Raw genomic sequence first — 20,852 nt, 5'->3', positions numbered from 1 at the left:
GCTGAAAGTGAAATTGCTGCTTTTGGGCTGGGAAAGCCATGCATTAGATAAGTAATCAGGTAAGTGCCTTAGAATCTGTTCTTTACTTGTAGAAAACATGTTTTTTAAGATTCTGCTGATGAGGAACTCAGGTGAGATCACCAGAGGAGCCTTTAATTTTTTTTTAAAGTTTAAAGGCTCTGCCGATCTCAGCTGAGGGGCAGGAACCTCAAAGGCTTTTTTTTATTTTTAAAGGCATGTTTTCTGCTGTAGAAAAACTGCTTTTAAAAGTAAAAAAAAACACCCTCTGCTGATGGTGCGGCTGAGCAGAGGCATGGGGGTGGGGCCAGGGATTTTTGCTACCAGTTCTCCGAACCTGCAGCTGCCATCGCTACTGGATCGGGTGAGCTGGTCCGAACCGGGAGCATTTTACCCCTGTTTTAAAGGCATGTTTTCGGCTGAAGAAAAACTGCTTTTAAAATAAAAAAAAAACAAAAACCCTCTGCTGATGGTGCGGTTCAGCAGAGGTGGGGGGGGCGGGGTTAGGGATTTTTGCCTCCAAATCAGCAGCTGCCATCGCTACCGGATCAGGCGAGCCGGTCCGAACTGGGAGCATTTCACCCCTGGGTTGACCACACTCTTCTTTGAGTCAGCCCTTAGATATTGGAACATTGCTATCATGTCAAACACTAGTCCTTTTCATTAAACTAGACATATCCAATTCCTGCAACAGTTCTTCATATGTTTTAGCCTTCAATCCTCTAATAATCTTTGTGCTCTTCTCTGTTCTTTTTCTAGAGTCTCAACATCTATTTTATATTGTGGTAACCAAAACTAGATGCAGTATCCCAAGTGTGGTACTTATCAAGTGGTATAAAGTGGTATTAACACTTCACAAGATCTTGATTCTATCCCTCTGTTAATGCAGCCTAGGACTCTTCTGACTTTTTTGGCAGCTGCAACACACTGCTGGCTCATATTTAAGTGATTTATTTATTTTATTTTATTATTTTATTTTATTTATTTTGTCACAACAATATATATAAGTATCATACAAAAAGATTATATAGTGTATAAACATATATATGAGTAAATATTAGGAGGAATAAGCATATATATCTATAAGAAGAAGAAAAAGAAAAACAATAGGACAGGAATGGTAGGCACGTTTGTGTGCTTATGCGTCCTCTTAGGAATGGGGTGAGGTCAATATTAGAAAGTTTTTGGTTAAAGCTTTTGGGATTATGGGAAGAGACCACAGAGTCAGGTAAATCATCGGTGCTTGTTCCAAGCACTGATGATTCTGTTACAGAAGTCATATTTTCCGCAATCTAGATTAAAGCGGTTAACATTAAGTTTAAATCTATTGGTTGCTCTTGTATTATTGCAATTAAAGCTGAAGTAGTCTTTAACAGGAAGGACATTACAATAGATGATTCTATGAGTTAAACTTAGGTCTTGTCGAAGGCGACGGAGTTCCAAATTTTCTAAGCCTAGGATTTCAAGTCTGGTGGGATAAGGTATTTTGTTGATTGTCCACTAGGACTTCAAGATCCCTCTCACAGTGACTACTATTGAGCAAGGTACCACCTATTCTACACATATCATTTGGTTTTCCTTGCCTAAATGTAGAACCACACTTTTTTCACCATTGGATTTCATTTTGTTAGATAGCTATTTTTCTAATATTGTGCAATTAACCCTTTGTCGTGGAGACAGATCTCCAATTTCATTTGTTCAAGCAGAGCATGAAGAACCACTGTTTGGATCTTAGCCATCCAAAAGATGCTCAAGACAAGATCCCTTAGGAATACAAAGAGCAAAAAGCTGGGCATTTTCAAAAGATACCACTGAATATTTTCCGCATCTTGGTGTTCCCGTGAGAAAAATAAATCAAAATTTGAAAAAATAAATTTGAAAAAAATGTGCCTGAATCCGTCACACTCATAACTCAGTTAAATCATTGTCCAGTTAAATGGTTAAATCAGTTAAATCATCTGTCCCCCCGCCCCCCACAATTTACAGCAGGAATCCAGCTGTCATACCTGGTGCTCCAGAACCAAGCAGGCTTCCAGTTTGTATACTAAAATGCTTCATCCACAATAATTCTCAAGATAGATGAGTTTTATTTACTGGGTAAGTAAAAAGCCGGAGCAATGGTTAGTACCAGCTTCTTGCTTGATACCCAACTCATCAGCAGTCACATCCATCCTGTCCCCTCCTCCACTAGACAGTTTACCCAGATGCCGCAGCAGCATTTTATACCAGAAATCAAATTCCCATTCAGAAGAACAGACTTGGCAAAAAGGTGGACATCATTTTAAATCTCTGAAAATGCATTGCCTGACGTGACGATAGGCTGCGTGCAGTCAGGATGGCAGATGGAGTGATTGATCTACACTTGGCATAGAGCAGAGGAAATGTTTGTATGTGGGGGTGCAATTGGATCAGAATAGGCCATTTTTCGTGGGCCTGTTCTACTGTTGCTGGTTGATGGGAAGCATATAAGAATAGGCTACAATCAATAGGACAAAATCTGGGAAGCTCAGGATGCCAAGATGTTAACAGCTGCACAGAAATGAGAAGAAATGTTATCATATTGAACAGTGGAAGGATAATCACTTACACTGGGACAAGCATCTTCTCCTTGTTGTCCCACCAAGATATATAAGGTATCATTCTTCTCGAGTGGAAATATTCCCACAACATTCACACCATGTGATCTCATCATACTGTTTTTCCCTTTGCCACCAGCTGCTCCATAGCCTGAGATGCTGCGGGTAAAAGAATAACAAAACAGAAAAAAGGCAAAAAGTCATAAGAGAAATACAACCAGGATTATTTATTCTGACCACAGAATAACCTAGTACAGATTTTGTTTCCTGGGTTTGTCATTTTCTAAACCTTACATTTGCTTGACAACTAAGTGATACTTCTTTGTTATATCTCGGTCACAAGTTTAACTAGTCCAGAATCTAAACTCCTTCAAGGTGATTAGAAGCTGCCAAAGGATTTGCTGAAAACATTGGCTCCCTAGCTCCAAATGGTTCATAAAGTGTGTGTGGGGGGGTGTTCTTGGAATCTGATCCGATGATGCTCCTGTGTCACTTTCCATAACACAAGCTATCATTCTTTAATAAGGCAGCAATTGACACACGAGAGGACATGATGGCCATGAGATTGGAGCTCCTGAACAGATGCTAGGAGGAGCAGGAGGCATTGAGCTGATTTTCAGCAGGAAACTGTAATGGCTAATGAGGTGTGCTATTCAGCAAGGCAAGCTGGCAGGGCTAATTGGCAGCAATTAGGGGCCATATTTTTCTGTGTAAGAGTAGATTTTGCATATAAGCAATAAAGTCAGGAACCCAGAGAGGCGCTCTTAGTGCCTCATTCAGCAGCTGTGAAAGAAGAACAGTTAGCTTCAGGTTACAACTCTACACATTTGTCAAAGCCTATAGCTACAAAGAGGGCATTTGTTCTGCCATGGATAACGTATGGCAAATTTGCACGACTCCTATAGTGCCAATTATCATCTTGTTGGGATGAGTGACAGTAGTTGAAGCAACAAGAATGTATACAATGGTGTTTTTGACAGTATTTGGGGATGCAAAAATGGGGATTGATTTGCAAAAGAAATCCATGCTTGCTGCATTATTATTGTTTTGAGGGACACTAAATCATGCCATAAAGAAGCCAATTGGTGGTCTTTTCTATGTCAAAGCAATTTGTTTGACTTGGGACATGGACTGACTGCTATAGAATTTTTTTAAGGGGTGGGGCTCTGAAAAATGTAGATAACGAATACTAACAAATTGAGATCTTAACCTTTTTTTCTCTTGGATTGATTGCATATATTTCCTTGAGTTCTATTTAATTTTCTCTTTCCTATAAAGCACTTACCAGAGCAACATAGAGCAAAAAAAAAAGCTGTTTAAAAATACAGAGAAAAATGAAATTCCATTCTATTGTCACCATTTAATAGCAAGAATAAAATTAGTAGCAGAATAGGCTATGGTACTAAAATTAAAATTAAAAGTTAACAAATCTGGAAGTGTTAAAAAAAATCCTATCCTGATATAAAAAATAAAACAAGAATGGATCCTAGGGACACAGTATCTTTTTTTGCAATGATGCATTTCAAAAGTGAGGGTTTGCTGCTAAGGAACAACCATCAGGTTCTTCCTTAAAATGATTCAGAGTTGGATCTGAATAGATCTAATTTTTACTTTTGTTGTTGCTGCTAGAATCAATCATCTGTGCCATGCTACTTCACTAATAACCAATCAGCCAAATGACAGAAAAAAGAAATTGAGTCCCAAGAGAACGTGCTTAACCCTGTGAGGACATGAATTGGACATGAATTATTCTGGAAGAGAATATATATTTAAAAAGTAGTATATAAATCTGCAGATACTAGAAGAATTCTGTGGAGCCTTCTTATGATGAGTCTGCCCTTTGGTGTTCAAAAGCATGGTGCTTATTGCCAGTAGATAAACCAAGTATCAGATTTTTCTATCAGATTAGATCCTATATGGAATCTAACTGAGCTCATTCTATTTAAAGATATACTAGACTCCTAATCTTAGAGGGAACCACCGATAAAATGCTCCACATGGACAATTTATTTCATATTCATTTAATTTTTCACTTTTTTTGCTCCTTTATAAGGGATACCCCCCTTCTTTTTTTTAAAAAAAAGCTCATTCATTTTGTCATATTTTACCCAAAAATGAAAATCATCCTTCTCTCGAATGTAATACCCCACACCCCATCATGTCTTGATGTATTTAGGGCCCAAAGAGCTTCAGGTGATATCATGCAAGGAACCAGGGCCAGAAATACTGAAGATCTAACAACAGAAACAATATAAATTGCTGGGGAAATTGACCCAAAGGAATGTTCTGATCAACTCAACTGAGCCAATTGCAGTAATTTCTCTTAGCCAGAGATGTCAGTCAGAGGAAAGTGCTTCCATGATATCCTAAATAAGCTTCTATGTCTGATATTGTGCAACAGGCTAAAATATCTTGCAGTATAGAGAATGTTTTGACCAGTGGTGAAATCCAATTATTTTACTACTGGTTCTGTGGGTGTGGCTTGGTGGATGTGGCAGGGGAAGGGTACTTCAAAATCTCCATTCCCACCCCACTCCAGGGCAAGGATAGTGCAAAATCCCCATTCCCTTCCCACTCCTGGGGGAAGGATAATGCAAAATCTCCATTCCCACCCCACTCTGGGGCCAGCCAGAGGTGGTATTTGCTGGTTCTCCGAACTGCTCAAAATTTCCATTTCTCCAGAACCTGTCAGAACCTGCTGGATTTCACTCCTAGTTTGACTCAGCATATCTCTAAATAAGCAGAATTAAAGCATTAAAACATGAAAAACAAAATGCACAACATCCCATTAAAAAAAGCTAGACACTATATTGATGACTTGTAAGTTTTGATCTACTTGCTAGTATATTAAAGAATAAAATCAGCCTATTAAATGTTGTTTCTTCCCACAGCATTAACATTAAATAAATAAGACTTCTGTACATATAATTTAGTACTCTTTTCTTTTACATTAGGGCAATATTTTATATATATACTCATACTACATGCCAACCTTGAAAAATTATTCCCACCTGTTCTCCCATAGGCAAGTCATTTTTTTCTAAATGGCTGAATGAAACATTATTAGTTTTTTTTTCATTAGCAGCTATTTCTCTAAAAATGTACAGGCAAGCAGATTTGGGTACTTTTTCTACTCAATTTCACCAAGTCGTGTCTCAGCTGTTTAAACTACTATGGGCTAATTTGGGCACTGCAGGGAGCTCTATCTATCTATCTGTGTATCTATCTATCTATCTATCTATCTATCTATCTATCTATCTATCTATCTATCTATCTAGCTATCCATCGATCCATCTATTATCTATCTATCTATCTATCTATCTATCTATCTATCTATCTATCTATCTATCTATCTATCTATCCATCCATTTATCCATCCATCCATCCATCCATCCATCCATCATCCATCTATCCATCTATCCATCCTTCCATCCATCCATTCATCCATCCTCCATCTATCATCTATCTATCCTATCCTATCCTATCCTATCCTATCCTATCCTATCCTATCTTATCTTATCCTAGAATAGGCAAAAATAGCCCTTCAGAATAATCAGGAAAATGGAAGATTTTCATCAAAATGACAAAAGCAAAATTGTAGGAATTTCCAATCAATAGAGCAGTTCTTTAGAACTTCTCTGGATAAGAAGAGGATTAAAGATCACCCATGTGTACTTTCAACTGTTCTTCATGACAAGATCACAAGAAATTTTGAGTGCTGAGAAATGAAAGAATCAGCCATCTTCCTCGTAAATATGGCAGCGTCTTGAAATGACAATTCGTTTGCAAGCCTTACTTTCTAATCATTTCTAAAATTGCCTACTACCAACTTAAAGCTATTATAGACTTTTGAAATACCATATTGGAAAAGTCTTTATCAGGTAAGTTTATTTTCAGCTCTGAATCAAAGAAAAATTAAATATAAGCTTGAGAAAAAGAATTTGTAATAAATAGCAAAAAACTAAGTAGGATTTTGATCTAAGAAAGTTATATATGGATTAATGGTCCAGATAAAAATGGAACATTGATTTTTATTATCAGATTTTGGAATTAACTATTAAAAAATAAATAGTTTCTACTGAGAAACAGATTTATTTTGGCTACCCAAAATAAGTCAGAACAAAGATAAGTGATAATATTAGAAATTGGACGCTAGGGGTTCTAAGCAGAAAACAAAATACAACCCTATTTTTTATATCAGTTAATACTGTGATTTAAAAAATAACACAAAATGTTATAACAGTGGAAATATTAAAGGATATCTTTGAAGAATGGAACAAGAAATTATTAACTGCAATATCAACCTTGTCAGTAATGATGTCTGCTTAAAATGTCTAGCCTATATCTAAAATACGTTCCTGTGTTTCCCTGAAATAAGAACCTGTCTTATATTTTTTTGAACCCTGAAATAAGCACTTGGCCTTATTGCCATGCACTCAAAAGCCCAATTGGGCTTATTTTCAGGGGATGTCTTATTTTGGGGAAAACAGGGTAATGATGACAGAGAAGGAGCAAATTTTATCTGAAAATCAGAGAAAATATTGAAAAGTGGAAGTAGCCCATAGGAATGATTTGGAAAAGGATGATTTATTGGATATGCATAAAAACCTAGCTGAAATTTTAAAAATTGAAAGGGAAATACAAATGATAAATCAAGAGAATGCGATGGAAAATGTTTTCTTACTGGATCTAATAAAGAGATTTGTTAAAGTTTTGAAGAATTCTGTGCAATGGGATAAAGTATTGAAGAGAAATAAACTCTTAGAACAATATTTGATTGAAACTTAAGACTATTAAGGAATATAAAATTAGTTTAGTTGATCAAGATTAAAAGCATTTTCTGCAAAGGCATGATATTTTTTTTATTTTGACATAAAAATTGAAAAGTTAATGTTTTAAGGAATTGCTTATAAATAAGGGATGTATACAGGATGAAAAGATACTTGTTTGTAACCTGTTAGGATATGAAGAGTCATTACCCGTGTTTCCCCGAAAATAAAACCCAATCTAATTTTTTGTGCCTCCAAAAGAGGCATTAGGTCTTATTTTCGGGGAAGTCTTTCCCACTGCTTTACCTCGTGGTGGCGGCACCAACAGCTCTCTCCAGAAGGAGCTCATGTGGCCACTGCCAGCTCACTTTTTCAGCTCACTTTTTGTCACCACTTGTGTGTGGCACCCCCGGCCTCTGTTTCACCATCAGAGGCCTTTCCTGATGGCAAAATGGAGGCTGGGGTGTGTGCCAGACACATCAATCTGGAGCTCATTTCTCAGCTGCAGGGTGAAATGGAGGTTGGGGGGGCAACACACACAAACAGTGGCAAGTGGCCACAGAAGAAGTGGGCCAGCAAGGCGAGGCAGATGTTGGGGAGTGGGAGGCTTGGGTGCAACTATCCTAAGGTAAGAGGGTGCGGGGCATGTGGGATAGCTCCACCCCCCATCCACCTCACCCATGCACCTCACCCTACCTTGTGAAACCAGGTGCAATGGAGTGAATGGGATCTTAACTAGGGCTTATTTTGGGGGTAGGGCTTATATCGGGAGCATGTGTAAAAATCAAGCTAGGCCTTATTTTCAGAATAGGGCTTATTTTTGAGGAAACACGGTAGATTTGTTAATACCTGTTGCGAAGGTTGGAAGTCACTTCTTTATATATTCTTTTCTTTTTCTATATTATATTCTTTTTCTTCCTTATTCTTTTTTCCTGAACTTTCACTCTTTTTCCATTCTCTTCTCTTTCTCTATGTTTAGTTCGTATTAATTTTATTATTGTAATTAAAATTCTTTATAAAAATTATACTTAATAAATGACAAAAGTAAAATTATGCCATTAAAATATTGTCTTACTTCTTCCATCCCAGTGCAAATCCCTTTGCAACATTTGGTACTCCTTGGTGACCTGGATGTTAGCCAAGATTCCATTTTCTGAACACTTTGGTTTAAAAATTCAGAATTTGATAATACAGTTTGAAGCTCAAAAATATACCATTGTAACTTAGAATGCATTTTCAAAATATGTTTTGTATTATATGTGTACAACAGATATGTATATTTTGGAAGAAGAAAACCAAAATTAAAATATCACAGGTGGGATCAACAATATTAACTCATGTTAATATATAATTATATATATAATATAATTAACTCCAGAAGATAGGCTCAAGATACAGAAGAATCTTGACAGACTTGAACATTGGGTGTTATCTAACAAAATGAAATTCAACAGTGAAAAAAGTAAGGTTCTACTTTTAGGCAAAAAAACCCAAAATACACAGGTACCGTATATGTGGTACCTTGCTCAATAGTAGTAACTGTGAGAGGGATCTTGGAGTCCTAGTGGACAACCATTTAGATATGAGCTAGCAGTGTGCAGCAGTTGCCAAAACGCCAACACAGTTCTGGGCTGCATAAACACAGGGATAGAATCAAGATCACGTGAAGTGTTAATACCACTTTATAATGCCTTGATAAGGCCACACTTGGAATACTGCATTCAGTTTTGGTTGCCATTATGTAAAAAAGATGCTGAGACTCTAGAAAGAGTGCAGAGAAGAGCAACAAAGATGATTAGGGGACTGGAGGCTAAAACATATGAAGAATGGTTGCAGGAACTGGGTATATCTAGTTTAATGAAAAGAAGGACTAGGGGAGACATGATAGCAGTATTCCAATATCTCAAAGAAGAGGAAGTCAAACTATTCTCGAGAGCACCTGAGGGTAGAACAAGAAGCAATGGGTGGAAACTGATCAAGGAAAGAATCAACTGAGAAATTTGATTTCTAATCAGAACAATTAATGAGTGGAACAACCTGCCTGCAGAAGTTGTGAATGCTCCAACACTGGAAATTTTTAAGAAGATGTTGGATAACCATTTGTCTGAAGTGGTGTAAGGTTTGCTGCCTGGGCAGGGGGTTGGACTAGAAGACCTCTAAGGTCCCTTCCAACTCTGTTGTTATTGTTGTTGTTGTTGTTGTTGTTGTTACTATTATTATTATTATTATTTGGAAATGGCACAGTTTAGAAATAAATTGAATCACTCATGCCTATCCCAATCTTATAATTTTTCCAAAATAATGCCGTGTTTTCATTTTTTTTTAAAAAAAACCCAGCCAAATGTGATTCTCTTGGCAATTTTTTTACCTACAAATGGGTTGAACTTAGTAGCATTGTAATTGTGCTTCTAAACATTATGATAAATTTCATATTGGATTTTGGGCAGCATTTAGGATTGAGTCAGGTTGGCAGCCCTTTAGTAGTTTCACTATTCACTGATATCTAGAAATTCTAAACCAGAAGTCATCAACTGTTGTGAAATAGCGAATCTGACAATTCCTCCGCCCCATAAATACACATGTAGAAAAGGAGAAAATTATAGAAAACTACAAAGATATTACAAAAGAAAACCTTGGTGAGTTCTCAGTGAGTTGTTGAAAGATTTTGGTCAGCTCCTAAATTCTTGCACTGGATTACACCATAAGCTTTTAATATTTATTTAATTATAATGGGATGAAAAAGACCTCTTGGAATTGCCAGAAGTGTTATGGTATCCTTGGATACTGTGCTACCACTCCCATAAGACTAGACGTTTCATATTTAACTCTGCACAATTCTCTCCTTAAACTATGATAGAAGGTTTACTCATAATACAGCACAGATGTGAGAGCTCCTTATGCTTTTTCATATCTTTTATAATTGTAAATGCTAATCATACCTCTTAGACATGGGCTCATATGCACAACAGGCTAATTAAGCTCTTTTAAATGGAACTGGCCAAGGATAAAATCTAGGGTCATTAGTTCACCCTACATTTTTCAGGAGCAAGGATTTTTTCTTTCTTTCTAAGTTCCTGAAATAATTGATAAAATCCAGTTCTGCCCTTTGAAAGCAATGGGGAAATTTCTTCATTTTTTTCATGTTTCAAGGCTTAGCAAAGTTGAGGGAAAATAGATTTTAGAGATCAAGCTCTGCAGATTTTCTGCCAGCTCATTTTTTAACATAGTAACTGTTGTAAGAAACAAATAGATTATGATGGAGTACCTTTCAGTTTTCTTTCCTCTTGTCTTTCCATATCATTTCTTAAATATATACTGTATACATATACATATACATATACATATACATATACATATACATATACATATACATATACATATATATATATATATATATATATATATATATATACATATATATATATACATATATATATACATATATATATATATATTTGTTTTCTGAGGTTTTCACGGGTGTTTGTATGTAGGTCTTTGGTTGTTCGGGTTTTCTACCGTGTAAAATTGGAAATGTCTTGGCAGCGTTTGACGAAGTCTCATTTGTCATCTTCAGGCTTCAGCTTCGTGCTTCTGGGAGCAATGTGTGATCGCAGCTGTTTCTTCCTTTTAACCCCACTAGCAGTTAAAAGGAAGAAACAGCTGCGATCACACATTGCTCCCAGAAGCACGGTTGAAGCCTGAAGATGACAAATGAGACACACACACACACACACACACACACACATATATATATATATATATATATATATATATATATATATATATATATATATATATATATATATATATATATCTCAGTCTTAGAGTAGCAACTGTCTTGCTCATATTATTCTTTAAGTCAGTCTGGGAACATTTTAGGGCTGAAGAATAGGATATCAATGTTTCAATGAATAAATAAAAGAAAGCTCACCTGTATGTATTGTCTGCAGGAACTCTCCATATCTGTACACCAGGAAAATGTTCCTCTGTTCCTACCAGCACACTGATATTAGAGATCCTATAGGCATCATTGCATTGGGTCTGAGTAGGCCCTTGTGATCCAGTGGCACCACAGGTATTAAATACCCAATTATCTGAAAGAGACACATGTAAGTATATCCTCAGTATCAAATAGGTGGCAGTTAATATGCTCAGCTGCATGCCAACAAATGAAGAATCTACATGAGCCTCTTTAAAGAAATAAACTTCACATTCAATTGTTCCAATATGCCATGTACTCTTATTGGTTAACAAAGAATCCCCTCTCTCCTGCAAAGCAAGTGCAGACTAGATCTTCTGGTAGGAGCAAACTTGGGGGAACCTTGAGATTTGAAGGAGAAAAAACATTTTGTAGGAAACAAATGAAAATGAGAGATTATCCCAAAGGAACTCAATAAGGACTGAGTATCTTCAATAGATATAGAGTAGAAAAAAAGCACAGAGAAAACTGAAGGAAGACAGAATGGAGTAGAGGTATACAACAGACTCAATTCTAATATAGCTTAAGCCTACCCTTCATACCACAAGAATCATCCCTTAATGCTCCCCAGTTAATGTAAAATCTTCAGATAACAAATTATTAGCCCCTAATTTATACTGATGAAGAAAAATGATACCATAAAGCAATTAAAACTTAATTGCAATTGCTTTGTGTGATTTGGGTTTCCCTTCCATTGTGACTCGCATTTTAATTTTTTAAAGCTCAGCTGAATGCTTGAAAATGGCTTGAGAATGTCCTTTTTTCTCCCAGACCTTCACATGTTCAGTTGCAGATTCTGAAAAGGAATTATAATCATATTTATTTGAATGCAAATGCAGCATTCCCTGTGATCTGGACCCCAATAAAGCAGGTTTCCTGGTTGTGGGGGAAGCGGTATTCACGTTCAAGTAAGAACAGTTCCATGTCAGATCTCCTAAGCTCTTGGTGGGCTCCAGGGGTGAAATTCTCCTGGTTGGGACCGGATCGCCCAATCTGGTAGCGATGGCGGTGGATGGTTCGGAGAATCGGTAGCAAAAATCTCTGCCTTCCCCATGCCCAACTGAGCCGTGTGATCATCTGAGGGTTTTTTTTACTTTTAAAAACATTTTTCTTCACCCGAAAAAAATGCTTTTAAAAGAAAAAAAGCCTCTGATGATCAGCTGAAGAGGTTGTAAAAAATGCTTTTAAAAGGCTCCTCTAGCGATCCTAGCTGAGCTGCCTGATCATCAGAGGCTTTTAAAAGCATTTTTTACAACCTCTTCCGCCGAAGAGGTTGTAAAAAAAATGCTTTTAAAAGTAAAAAAAAGAGAAAAAAGTTGGTAATGGCCACCCAGTCACATTACCCCCCCAAGCCATGCCCATGTAGTAACAGATTTTACATTTCACCCCTGGTGGGCTCAGTATACAGATTTCCAACACCTGAAGAGGCCTTTAAAGTGTTCATTCCAAGTGTTCATTCAGTAGAATTCAGTAGAATTTACTTTCAGAAAACCTGAATGTAGGACCGGACTGTGCTTTATTCAGGGTTTTTGTATTATTTTGATAGCGTTATAAGATTTTATTGATTTTGCTATTCTCTTAAACATAATAAAAGGTATGATAAAAACTCCAAAATCAAGGATGAGAAATACACAACTTGAAAAAGAACTACACCTCTTTTTCAATCTGCAGAGCCTACACCAATGGATATATCAAATTTTACATGCCACACTTAAAAAAAATATACATGAAAGAATAATGGACAAAATGGGTGCCCTAAATTTTTCAGGAACGTAAATTACAATGAAAATTGTGTGATAATTATATGTTTATTATTTTGCCCTTCTTGGAGAACTGATATAATGGTAATTAACCACTTTTAGAAAGAGTATCTTAATGTGAAGGCTTGAAAGTTTCTTGTCTACACATCCACTTCCAGAAATGGGAAATAAAGCCCATGAGACAGAAAAATGAGAAGAATTGGTAACTTTTAGAATTCCATTTTTAGGCTGAGATTTTTATTGCACTGAGATAGGCCTGTCTTATACAGTGACTCATTATGATATACCAGTGAAATAATTTTAGCGCATTCAAGGTGGAGCCAATGGATCTTAGAAGCTTACAATGACAGTACATGTTCTATATATTCTAATTATTGCATCCTCTGTGCTTTACTTAACATTGAATCCATTCATTTGCCCAACAGAACTAAAATGTCCATATTTTGAAGACCCAGAAGCCAGGATTTCATGACTCTGATGCCATGGGGCAACTGATGCTAATATGGTGATTAATAATTTCTCAAATAAGTGTTAGAGCTGAAGGGGACAATTTATCATATACTTTCTATGTGATAGCCTTCTGCTGTGGCAAGATTGCTTATAGCATCAGGCTATAAAGGATGTAATCCTGACCTGTAATATAAATGAAGCTTTGCATTACCTTCAGTGAGATGTCAAAGGCACACCTAATGTCCCTAGTTTCATAATGCCTCAAGGAAAAGAATGAGAAACCATGTGGAAGAATCCAAGATTTTATTATTAATGGAGTAAAGATTCTGAAGTAGAATGCAAGCTACATTTCCTACTTGAACCTTCCCCTAGCCAACTTAATCTTTTTTGGAAAGTATTGCACTTTCACAGAAATTGATGTTCCTCTATTTAACTGCAAATCAGAAAAACAGAGGGATATCCTGCCAGCAATCTTGAAGTCTTAACACTTTTCTGTCCCAGTAGGTTTAGACCAGCTGTAACAGAGCATATGTTAAATAAAATGAGCAAGCAAAAGTTTATACCAGGAATATTAAGATACAGTTGCGTTATCTCTGGTGAAAAATGAAACATGTTCCCTCAAGTGGTAGCAAGTGACCTTGAAAAAAGATTTTTTTTTAAGAAAAGAGAAAAATCATACAGCAAGAGAGAAGATTAAACAAGAAAAATTGAACTGTGAAGATTTATCCCCATGTCTCATTAAAAAATAAGGACAGTTTAATTGTTGTTTAATGAGTTTCCTATATCATGAGCTTATCCTTTACATTCTAAGTCTGACATTGCTTAATTCTTTACATTTTTTTCTGACACTGCTAATTAGTGCCCAAACATAAAGTAAGAATGTGCTAAAAGATGCGTGACACCATTTCGTATTCACAAACCTGTACTCTTAAATATATGTGACCTTCAAGCCTGAAAGAACTTGCATCACTTTTTATGCCAGGCGTCTCATTAAGACAGGTAATCAGACATAAGAAATATAATGTATATAAAAAGTTAGGAACTATATCCAATTATTCGTACTAATTATTTCAAACTAGTAGTAGTGGTCATTGATTGATGTAAATAGCAGCCATTAGACAGTATTGGGCCATTAACAAAAATATTATTATAAGAAATTATGAGATAATTTCTATCTTTTTTGTGCTGTTACAAAATCACCTGATAACAATGCCAAAAAATATTTCTTCTTCTGTTAATAATTTTATTGAATCCTTTACTGAAAAACAATTCTGGAGAAGCATTGCTTCATAATACCTTCAGTATTATTTCAAACTGAATTTCCTATTTTTCTTTCTTATTCTTATGTTTAATGTTGGCTCAAATACCTACCTTATTCTGAACAAGACTTGTGGCCATAAGATGTTGGTCAGATGACAATTTTTGTGAGGGTGTCTTATCTACCTCTAAGGACCACTGTCTTCCCCATCATTTCATATTCTACCTTTAAAAATTACTTTTCATCCTTGTTTTTGTAGATTTGTATTCAAGTATCTACAACAGGGGGTCGGGAAGTAATATCCAGCAGGGGCTGTGGTATAATTCAAACACATCTAAATTTTCTTTTCCTTTTGAAACGCTAAATAGGATCTATCTATATGAAGGGGCTGATAGGCCTCTGATTCCCTCAATCCAGTTTTGCCCTCTCTTGGCAGACAGCAACTTCTCAGTACTTAAGATGTCCTTACTATCAGAGATCCTGGGAAGAACATCTGGAGCCTTTCCCTCATAAAGTATGTATTCTTCTGCCTTGCCTTCTGAAACATTTCCAAGAATATGCCAATGTAGACACTGACCAGTATAAAGTATCAGAGTCTTGGCAGGAACAGGGCCAGTTCTACATTGGGCAAAGGAAAACAAATAACCTCAGGTGCTAACATCATCAGCCTTTTATTGTAACTTTCATTTTATATGCTATATTGCACTTAGCCTAGGTAAATGTGGTTACTGAGCAGTTGGAAAATAAAAATACATCCAAATTAAAACTGAAATCGATTACCATTTCTCTTTTCCAGTTTTGGAAAGGTATGTACCCAATCACCTTATGAAGTTTAACTATTAATTAATATATGAAGTTTACATCTTAGTCTGAATACAAGTATGAAGTAAAGGCTTATGCCACAGATTGATTTAATTCACTTTCTCACTACCAAGAAATTTACATAGAACCCACATTGATCTAAAAGCTTTATTAAATGTAGCATTTGCCTGAAGCTTTAAGCATATCAAACATCCAATGCTTCTTTAAACACAGCCTATGATACTTTGGAGAAGGAAGAAGTCATTTCCATTAAAAATCAATATTTCTCTTTTGTGTATTATTGATTTTTTTTTTCACTCGTCCCTCCAAGAACTGAGGAAAAGAAATTTGCAGGGTGTCATGCACAAGCCATTAAAACATCATACAGAATAGTTTCTATAGGTTGCTACATGTTTGGGGGTAATTCTCAGCACAGCTTTTGATCTCCATAGATGAAAGAAGCCATGGTGAAATGGAAACCCTCTAACTAGCTACAGAGACTCTGGTGTAGCATTTTCCATCTGCAGACAACATAATGCTGTTCTGCATTGCATTGGCAAATGAATGTGTTTCCCTTTGTTCTGTATTGCAGAACAGAGGGATACATCAATTGGATAATCCTGTTATCTGAAGCATGCCTACAAATCGTAAAATCCAGCTAAATTTAAACCAAGTTGCTGGATATATAATCAATTGCTCAACTGTTCAGAAGAAATACTGATATAGCAAAGAGGAGGTGATTGTCTTGCAGTTAAGCATAATGCTGAAAAATCCAAATTAGCCCCCAGTAAAAATACACTTCAAGTAAGGATTCTCTACTGTCACTTTGTTTGGATCTGTTGCACTTTTTATGGCTTCAAGCATGATTTGTATATATGATTCCTGCTATATGATATTTTTTCATTCATAAGTTTTATCCTACGCAGTCATACGACATTATTTGTCCACTGCGCAAAAAGTTTGCATATTATCTCATGACATCTACATGCAAACACACTATCTCACTACAGGCCTTGGCAGAATGAAAAAAAGACAAATTATTTGGATTATTTGTATCATCTGTTGAACAGAAAGCTGAGGAGCTGAATAGAACTGAGCCCAGCATTTCAGTTGCTTGCCCCTATAATCAGCCTTGGCAGCTTGTACTTTTTAAGGGGATTAAAGCTGATGCAATTTATCACTTAGAAATGGTAGATTTCAGCCAAAGGAATATTGCAGCCAGCTAAGCTATATTCATTCCACCTCTGCAAAGTCCTGAGTGGATTGTGATGTCAGGAGACGTCTAGGTGATGAGCATCCAAGTCATCCAATCTCACAATTAAAACAATTTCCTGATATTTGAGGATGTAAAAGTCCATTGAAACAAGCATTTTCACTCGCTTTCTATATTTACAGCAACTAATAAAGTTTATCCTTCCTTGTTAATATTGAACACAAGAAAGTCTCATTTCAGGTTCATTTGCTGTACAAAGACTACTTTATCTCACACCAAAACTCAAATTCTTCCTTTTTCCTGCTGAAAACCTCCTTGTATGTCCACTCTAGCAGCCTATCTTCTGACACCACATTTTTGTATAGAGCCCCTTAATGTAATGCTGCCAACACAGCCATGATGGAATAATTAGAAGAAAGCATTGCCTCCCATGAAATTACAAATCATGCTATGTAAGAGGAACTTATTTTCAACAGAGGGATAGTTTCAAGATCACATAAAGGGATTGTACCACTTTATGCTGCACTGGTGAGTCCACACTTAGAATAATGGTAAAGATATACGTGCATATAAATGCTAGCCGTTCCCGACTCTAGGGGGCAGTGCTCATCTTTGTTTCAAAGCCGAAAAGCCAGCACTGTCCAAAGACGTCACCGTGGTCAGGTGGCCGGCATGACTAAACCCAAAGGCGCACGGAACGCTGTTACGGTCCCATCAAAGATGGTCCCTATTTTTTTACTTGCATTTTTTACATGCTTTCAAACTGCTAGGTTGGCAGAAGCTAGGACAAGTAACAGAACTCACCCTGTTATGCGGCACTAGGGATTCAAACCACTGAATTGCTGACTTTTCGATCAACAAGCTCAGCATCTTAGCCAATGAGCCACCATGTCCCTTTAATACATAACACTTAGAATACTATGTCCAATTATCACAATACCCCCCCCCCAAATGAGACCCTAGAACAATAATGGCTAACCTTTTTGCCCTTGTGTGCCAGGAGTGTGTGTGTGTGTGTGTGTGTGTGTGTGTGTGTCACATGCGTGTGTGCGTGCCCACACTTATAATTCTATGTGGGACAAGATGTTGGCCATTTTTGGCCTTCGGAGGGCCTCCAGATGGGTGGGGAAGGCCGCTTTTATCCTCCCCAGACTCCTAGAAAGGCTCTGGAGCCTGGGGAGAGAGATAAACAGGCCTTCCCCGCCACCCCCGAGGCCCTCCAGAGGTAGGAAACAGCCTGTTTCTCCAACTTTTGGTGGGCCTAGAAGGCCCAAAAATCATCTGGCCAGTGCGCGCATGCACGCCGGAGCTGACCTCACGTGCCACCGATATGGCTATGCTTGCCACCTGTGGCACAAATGCCATAGGTTCACCAACACAGCCCTAGAAAGAGTTCAGAGAAAAGCAACAAAAATAATAAGAGGACTACAAGTTAAACTATACGACTGAAGGAACTAGTAAGTCTATTCTATGAAAGAGAGAGATTAGGAGAGATACGATGGCATTCCTCCAGTATTTGAGGGACTCCAAAGCACCTGAGCGCAGGACAAGAATTAACAGATGAAAGATTATTAAAGAGAGATCCAACCTAGAATGAAGAAGAAATTTCCTGATAATGAGAACAATTAATTACTGGAATGGCTTGCCTCCAGAAGTTGTGAGTGCTCCATCACTGGAAGTTCAAGAAGAGACTGAAACAGCCATTTATCTGGAATGGTGTAGGATCTCCAACTGTGGGCAGGAAGTTGGACTAGAAAACCTTCAAGGTCCCTTCCAACCCTATTTATTCTATGTTCTGTGTTTTCTACTTTCATGAAATAAGGAGGATCAAGTGCTATTTTTTTTTGTTATGGTTCCAATTCTCAGAAATTAGATTTATCCCATGTTTAACAACATTCCAGGAGACAGTAAAAACTCGAATTCATCTGAAACACAATTGGAAACTAATTACTCTCCATCAATAATTGTTATTGCAATTGTTTTATTATTTTTGCTGGATTAAATGACAATGTTTCCATCATGATTATTAGGATTATGATATTTATAATTATAAATTATTCAATGTATACCATAGATATTTTAACTTGTAACTGTTGATGTTTTAACTGTTGGTTTTTTATAAATATTAAGAAATTTCAGATACTCACCTTTATACAAATTTTATTGATAAATATATGTATTCATGTATGTCTGCAAGAGAAAAATACTCTTTTCCATGAAGTGGCTTAAAATTAATTTCAATTTCAGGTAGATGTTAAAATGATTTGTCCCTTGAAGTCAATACTCATAATTTACATCACTTATAGGCTTTAAGAATTAACACTGCACCCTATATTTCTTAACCAGCTTCACATGATTTATATTGTAGGTATCACCAAACATCTGGAAGAAATATGTCCTAGAATTAAAGAAAGCCCAGGAACATGTTGCTGATGAAGAGCAGCTGGTTAACAACTCCCCTCTCACCTCAACATATTGAAAAAGCAAGTAGCCAAGAATCAAAGTTACAAGATATTGCAATACACTAGCACAGCAGTCCCCACTTGGAATCTCTTAATGTAATTTTCAGCTGTCAAAAAGTCACTTGCAGAGACTAAGAGAGGCAATGTAAAAGCACAAATATATGTATTGGAACAAATCAAGCTGCATCCAGCCTAGCTGTTGATCAGGAATCTAATAATTCTAATGAGAGAACCTGTATGCAGTTGGCACTGTTACCTCAGCAGGCCTTCAGGAACATGGAAATTTCTGGAGGAAACACCCAATATCCCTGAGGTACCACCCAATATTTTTGGAATGCCATCAAGGGAGGTGGTTGACTATTTCTGTGCTTCTTTATTTTATCTATAGAGTGCCAGATTCTTTCTATAATGAAGTAAACAACTTAGCTAGCAAATACATATATGTGTCACAGTGTGTTTAGCATTCCCTCTTGCTTTGAGGGACCCGTCTTATTCAGCTGAAAAAATGTGTACAACTTATCAAGGCAAATACCTGAACTCTGTCTTTATTTCTACCAAGCCACACCCGAGACCAGCAAAACCCAACTGCCTCCCATAGGGCTTACCAGATTCTTTAACAAAAGTAGTAAGCCAAACTTTAAAGCAGTGTCTGACCCATATGGTGACCCACAAACCCCCCCACCCACACACACACCAGATTGCCTCTCAGCATCAGGACTTCCATGGAGCTATCAGACTTAATGATAAGTATCTGGCACTCCTGCTCAACATCTACCATATCTTGCAAAATAGTGCATGGCTGATGTACAGAGTTGCTTAAACAACTGTAAGTATTTTACGATTAATTTTAGAAAACTTAATCTGACCTACAGGGAGAAAAGACATATATTTAACGGGAGTAGAAAGCAATTTTGCCGCTCAAATATGTGAGTGTGCTACTATAAGGAGAACAGCAACAGGCATCTTAACTGTGCTTCATAGGTCTAAGTACATTAACATAAGTACTTCTGAGCCAACAGTTAATTAAGGAGATTTATTCAAGGAAAGCTTTTATTAAGATTAGAAAACGCATCACATAATTACATATTGCTTGAACCTAATACTACCTGGCAAAAATCATTCTCTACCAGACTTTCCCCATCCCAAGAAAAACATAATATAACTTTGAAACATTATTTCTTGGTAGCATAAACTTTCCTAGACACATGCTGCCTTTTTTCCAATACCGTAGCCAGAAGATACTAATCCAGGGGTAGTCAACCTTTTTATACCTACTGCCCACTTTTGTATCTCTGTTAGTAGTAAAAGCCGGTTCCACAGTAATGGTGATTTATAAAGTGTATCATTGTCTGCACATGCCTCTCGTGCATCATGGATTGGGTTGCGGGGGGTGCCGGCTACCAGCTCTGCTTGTCTGTTACAGCTGGGTGGTGTGGGGGGAGATGCGCAAGCTATTCTGGAACGAGGCTCTTTTGTTTGCGGTTGCACTATAGTGCCATTTAGCTCCACTTACATAACGTGAACTAAACTTATGTGCAGGTGATACAAATAGTATATTTTCAGAAA

The 20,852-nt window shown here is 37.0% G+C and overlaps 1 protein-coding gene across 1 annotated transcript in view; it reads right to left on the bottom strand.

The window, feature by feature from the left end:
* Positions 1-20,852, bottom strand: part of ALK (ALK receptor tyrosine kinase) — a 173,473-nt gene that overhangs the window by 55,043 nt on the left and 97,578 nt on the right. Inside the window, exons 8-9 of the mRNA XM_058170106.1 lie at positions 11,295-11,457; positions 2,606-2,753 (exon numbers count right to left, since the gene is read on the bottom strand). Coding sequence (XP_058026089.1) covers positions 2,606-2,753; positions 11,295-11,457 — 311 coding nt within the window. The remainder of the gene's footprint in view (positions 1-2,605; positions 2,754-11,294; positions 11,458-20,852) is intronic.

This window comes from Ahaetulla prasina, chromosome 1 (assembly GCF_028640845.1).
Source record: "Ahaetulla prasina isolate Xishuangbanna chromosome 1, ASM2864084v1, whole genome shotgun sequence".
Taxonomy (NCBI): domain Eukaryota; kingdom Metazoa; phylum Chordata; class Lepidosauria; order Squamata; family Colubridae; genus Ahaetulla; species Ahaetulla prasina.
Note: the sequence above shows the minus strand (reverse complement) of the source record. Positions and strands in the feature narration are given on the sequence as shown.